This window comes from Chiloscyllium plagiosum, chromosome 18 (genome assembly GCF_004010195.1).
Source record: "Chiloscyllium plagiosum isolate BGI_BamShark_2017 chromosome 18, ASM401019v2, whole genome shotgun sequence".
Taxonomy (NCBI): Eukaryota; Metazoa; Chordata; class Chondrichthyes; order Orectolobiformes; family Hemiscylliidae; genus Chiloscyllium; species Chiloscyllium plagiosum.
The window spans coordinates 1,026,769-1,031,418 of NC_057727.1; the positions used below are offsets into that span (position 1 = coordinate 1,026,769).

A 4,650-nucleotide genomic window follows, 5' to 3' on the forward strand; every position below is an offset into this window, starting at 1 on the left:
ACTGTGGGAGGAAACCGGAGCACCCGGAGGAAACCCACGCAGACACGGGGAGAACGTGCAAACTCCACACAGTCAGTCGCCTGAGTCGGGAATTGAACCCGGGTCTCTGGCGCTGTGAGGCAACAGTGCTAACCACTGTGCCACCGTGCCACCCACAAATCTACCTGTAATCTAATCTACCTTCTAGATTGAATCATTGAATCCCGAGAGCCATTTGGCCCATCAAATCTGCACTGAGCCTCTGAAGAGCATCCCACCCAAACCCCCGTACCCTACCCCTGAAACCCTGCATTTCCTTTGGCCATTCCACCGAGCCTGCACATCCCTGGACACTATGGACAGTTTGATCAGGGCCACTAAGACTTCCCGTTCTCATGGGCTCCTGCTCCTGGCGGTATTCCTGGTCTGTGCTGTATATCTTATGGGGGTCTAGGTCAGAGTGGTGCTGGAAAAGCACAGCAAGTCGGGCAGCATCCAAGGAGCAGGAAAATCTACGTTTCGGGCAAAAGCCCTTCATCAGGAGCTCTATTCCTGATCTAGACCACTCTGATCTAGACTCTGGTTTCCAGCATCTGCAGTCCTTGTTTTTACTTAGCTGTATTTCTTATGCTTGTTAAACCTCTGTCTTTCTTTCCACCTCTTTCTGATCTTTGACTGCTTGACACCTCCCAACTTCTGTCTGCTTTTCAATCGTCTTGGATCTCTTTCTGAGACCTTGCTCACTCAGGGACCCTCTCTTTGAGTTAACACTGTGTTTTCTTGCCTTCCATTATGTTGAATTGTGCAACAGGCTCAATGGGCCAAATGGCCTACTCTTGCTCCTTTTTCCGATGGTCCTAACAGTACATTGTCCAAATAAAACTGCAATAAGCTGTAAGAAAACCCTCCAATAAGTCTTCTCCTAAATGTTTGCTTGCAGGAGAAATGATCACTTTGTAAGCTAATCCTGGAGGATTGACAATGGCCGGGTGCTGTGTCCCACCCCCCCACCCCAGTGTCTCACTTACCTGGAGGTGGCTGACAATGCAGTAGTCACTCGGCCCCTCCATCCCGCAGGTAGATGAGGCGGTCAGGTTGTGAGCTCTTCCAATCAGGAGGTTACCGGTTGCTGGGTAACAGCTTCCCTCTGTACATCCATGAGGTAAGGATGGGAGATCCTGAGCAAAGCAGCTCCCTGCTACAGGAGAGAAAAGAGCAAGTTTCAGAGTTGGTTTGGGAAAAGGCACCGGTAACCAGTGACCAGGATGGCGTGTTGTTCATATGAACATTTCAACAGGTGGGAGCCATTCACTCAGAGCCTGTTAGGATAGAATCATTGAATCCCTAGAATGCAGATAGAGGCCATCTGGCCATCAAGTCTGCACCAACCTTCCAAACAGCACCCCACCCAGACCCGGTAGCTCCACATTTACCATGGTCAATCCACCTAACCTCAACATCTTTGGATATCTTGTTCCACCATGGGATTGGAACATGCCCGATCTGCTCATCAATCCCATTTACCTGATTATGTTCCACGGAAGCTTCAGCTCACCCTTTCCCTGGAAATTCCTCAACTTCCTCAAATTCCACTTCTTCCTGCAATCCACAGCCAGAGAGACCAAGAGGCTTCCAGATCATTGGGAGACCATTCATCCCATCGGGTCCTGGCTGGTTCCTTAGAACAACAATCAAACCAATCTCACCATGGTGCCTCCACACCTTCGCTATTCCAGTCGGAGATCCTTCTCAGAATCAAATATTTATCATCTATCTCATTAAAGATGCAACAGGCTTTATCTCAACCAGGGCTGACGATTCTTTCAAGAAGAAAATTTAACCTTATTTCTCTCCTCACTCCCTGACAATCTAAGTTAGGAACAATTTGTCAATGACATCATAATCAGAGTTTCACTCTCTCAAAACTCTTTCAAAATGATCAAAACCTTTCTTAGATCTTCTCTCCTTCTGTGGGAACATTCCCAATTTCCCAAATCCCCCTCACAGGATCTACACACTCGGTGCTACTGACTGTAACTCTCCTGATGTTAATCCAGCTCCTTCACACTGTCATTGTCAAATCTTACTTAAACTATGTCTTTGTAAGCTCCATTCAGCTTACAATGTCACCTATCTTTGTGCCAGCGGTAAATTCTAATTTAGAGGTTCTTCTTTCATTGCTCCTTGGGATGCAGGTGTTGCTGATTGGTCCAGCATTTACGGTCCATCCCTAGTTGCCCTGGTAGTGAGCTGCCACCTTAAATCACTGCAGTCTGCCTCTCCCATGTATAAAACCTGTGGGTAGTTGAGGCCCCACTGGTCACATATTCCCAACATGGGTACCTCTCATCTCTTTCAGTCTCCTGTGGCTCAGCCAGTATCCAAACCAAATCAATAATATGCCTTCAATTCCATAAAGTGCAACTTTAACAAACAGCCTCTTATCAGATGATGTCTGGATGTCTTTCTCAATAACATCGATAGACATTCCCTCTACACTACCTTAGCCACCTCTTCCAAAAGCTTAACAAAATTTCTCCCCTCCTGACTCCCCAAAGCCAGCCCACCATCTACAAAACACAAGTCAGGAGTTTATATTAGATTATTTAGTGTGAAAACAGGCCCTTAGGTCCAACAAGTCCACACCGACCCGCCGAAGCGTAACCCACCCAGACCCATTCCCCTACATTTACCCCTTCGCCTAACACTATGGGCAATTTAGCATGGCCAATTCACCTGACCTGCACATTTTTGGACTGTGGGAGGAAACCGGAGCACCCGGAGGAAACCCACGCAGACACGGGGAGAATGTGCAAACTCCACACAGTCAGTCGCCTGAGACGGGAATTGAACCCGGGCCTCTGACGCTGTGAGACAGCAGTGCTAATCACTGTGCCATCGTGCCTCCCATAGGTGATGTCCTGGGCGTGCGATGGAATACTCCCCTCTTGCCTGGATGGGAGTAGCTACTTCAAGAAACTCAACACCATCCAGGACAAAACAGCCCACTTGACTGGCACCACATCCACAAGCATTCACTCCATCTGTCACCGACGCTCAGTAGCAGCAGTGTGTATTATCTACAAGATGCACTGCAGAAATTCAACAAAGATCCTCAGACAGCACCTTCCAAACCCACAACCACTTCCATCTAGAAGGACAAGGGCAGCAGATACATGGGAACACCATCCCACTGCAAGTTCCCCTCCAAGCCCCTCACCATTCTGGGAGGTGATATCCAGACCTCAGGGCAGGGTTTACAGTTTGGACTCAACTCTCTTAAATGGCAGCTCAGTTCAGCATACAATCATTCACCAGAGTCAGAAATATCCCAGGAGAAGACACTGTTGTAGAGTTTTTCCTTTCTCAGACAGGGCAGTGACATGATCTTTACAGAGACTTTTGGAGTTAAAAACCGAACAAATTGTTGAAGCTGTAAATCAGACACAAAAACAAAGGTTGCTGGAAAAGTTCAGCAGGTCTGGCAGCATCTGTGGAGAGAAATCAGAGTTCATGGGTCAGGTGACCCTTCCTCAGAGGATCCTTCTGAGAAAGGGTCACTTGACCCAAAACATTCACTCTGATTTCACTCCACAGATATTGCCAGACCTGCTGAGCTTCTCCAGCAATCTCTGACTTATGGAGTTAATGTTTGCCACAGCCTCCAGCCTTTTGAGGGAGGGGGATAAAGGGGGGACGGAGGTGGGAGTGTTTAGGTTTGGAATTTGGCTGGAGGGAGGCTGTAGGATGGGGTATGGAATGGGGATGTGGGAGGCTACAGTGAAAGGAGATTGGGGGATAACAAAGTGTAATGAGTCCAGGCAAATGACTGAGAGGAGGGACATTTCAGTGAGGTCTTATCATTGTAATCCTCCCCTTCAGATTCAATCAAAAGGGTCAGGGTCATTGCTAACTCAGGAGGTGATGAAAGGTGCAGCAAGCTGTGAGCTGACTAGGGCACCTCACTCAGCCTGGCACTGTTCTAACAGTTAGCACCATCCGAACCACGGCATAACACATGGAACTGACTGAACTCAGATCATTCAGTTTCACCCTCAGCTCTCCACCTCCAACATAATGGAAATGGCAAGTTGGAAAGACAATGCAGTAAAGCTCAATGGAGAATTTACTCAGCCACAGGACACAGTTTGGAATAATGCCTGCTCTTCCCTTCTCAAATCTTCCTGCCTTTCTGTGGAGGACATCAGGACCCTGACAATCCTCTTCATGGTCTACATTCATCCATTGGACTAATCTTAACCATGTGCTGTCTCTGTCCTGGGAGTGTTTGATGGGGCACAGTGTAGAGGGAGCTTTACTCTGTATCTAACTTTGTGATGGCCCTGTCCTGGAAGTGTTAGATGGAGGACAGTGTAGAGTTCAGCAGAGTCACTGCGATGTACAGCACAGAAACAGACCCTTCGGTCAAACTCATCCATGCTGTCCATATTCTTCCTATTCATATACCCATCCAGATGACTTTTAAATATTACAATTGTACCAGCCTCCACCACTTCCTCTGGCAGCTCATTCCATACACACACCACCCTCTGCGTGAAAAAGTTACCCTTTAGATCCCTTTTAAAGTTTTCCCCTCTCACCCTAAACCTATGCCCTCTAGTTCTGGACCCCCTCACCCCAGGGAAAAGACCTTGTCTATTTATCCTACCC

General features: G+C 47.8%; 1 protein-coding gene across 1 annotated transcript in view; it reads right to left on the reverse strand.

Moving 5' to 3' along the window:
- The window catches only part of LOC122559231 (laminin subunit beta-2-like), a 166,522-nt gene that overhangs the window by 138,838 nt on the left and 23,034 nt on the right, over nt 1–4,650 (reverse strand). The window contains exon 3 of the mRNA XM_043708611.1: nt 1,008–1,177. Within this exon, the coding sequence (XP_043564546.1) occupies nt 1,008–1,177 (170 nt within the window). The remainder of the gene's footprint in view (nt 1–1,007; nt 1,178–4,650) is intronic.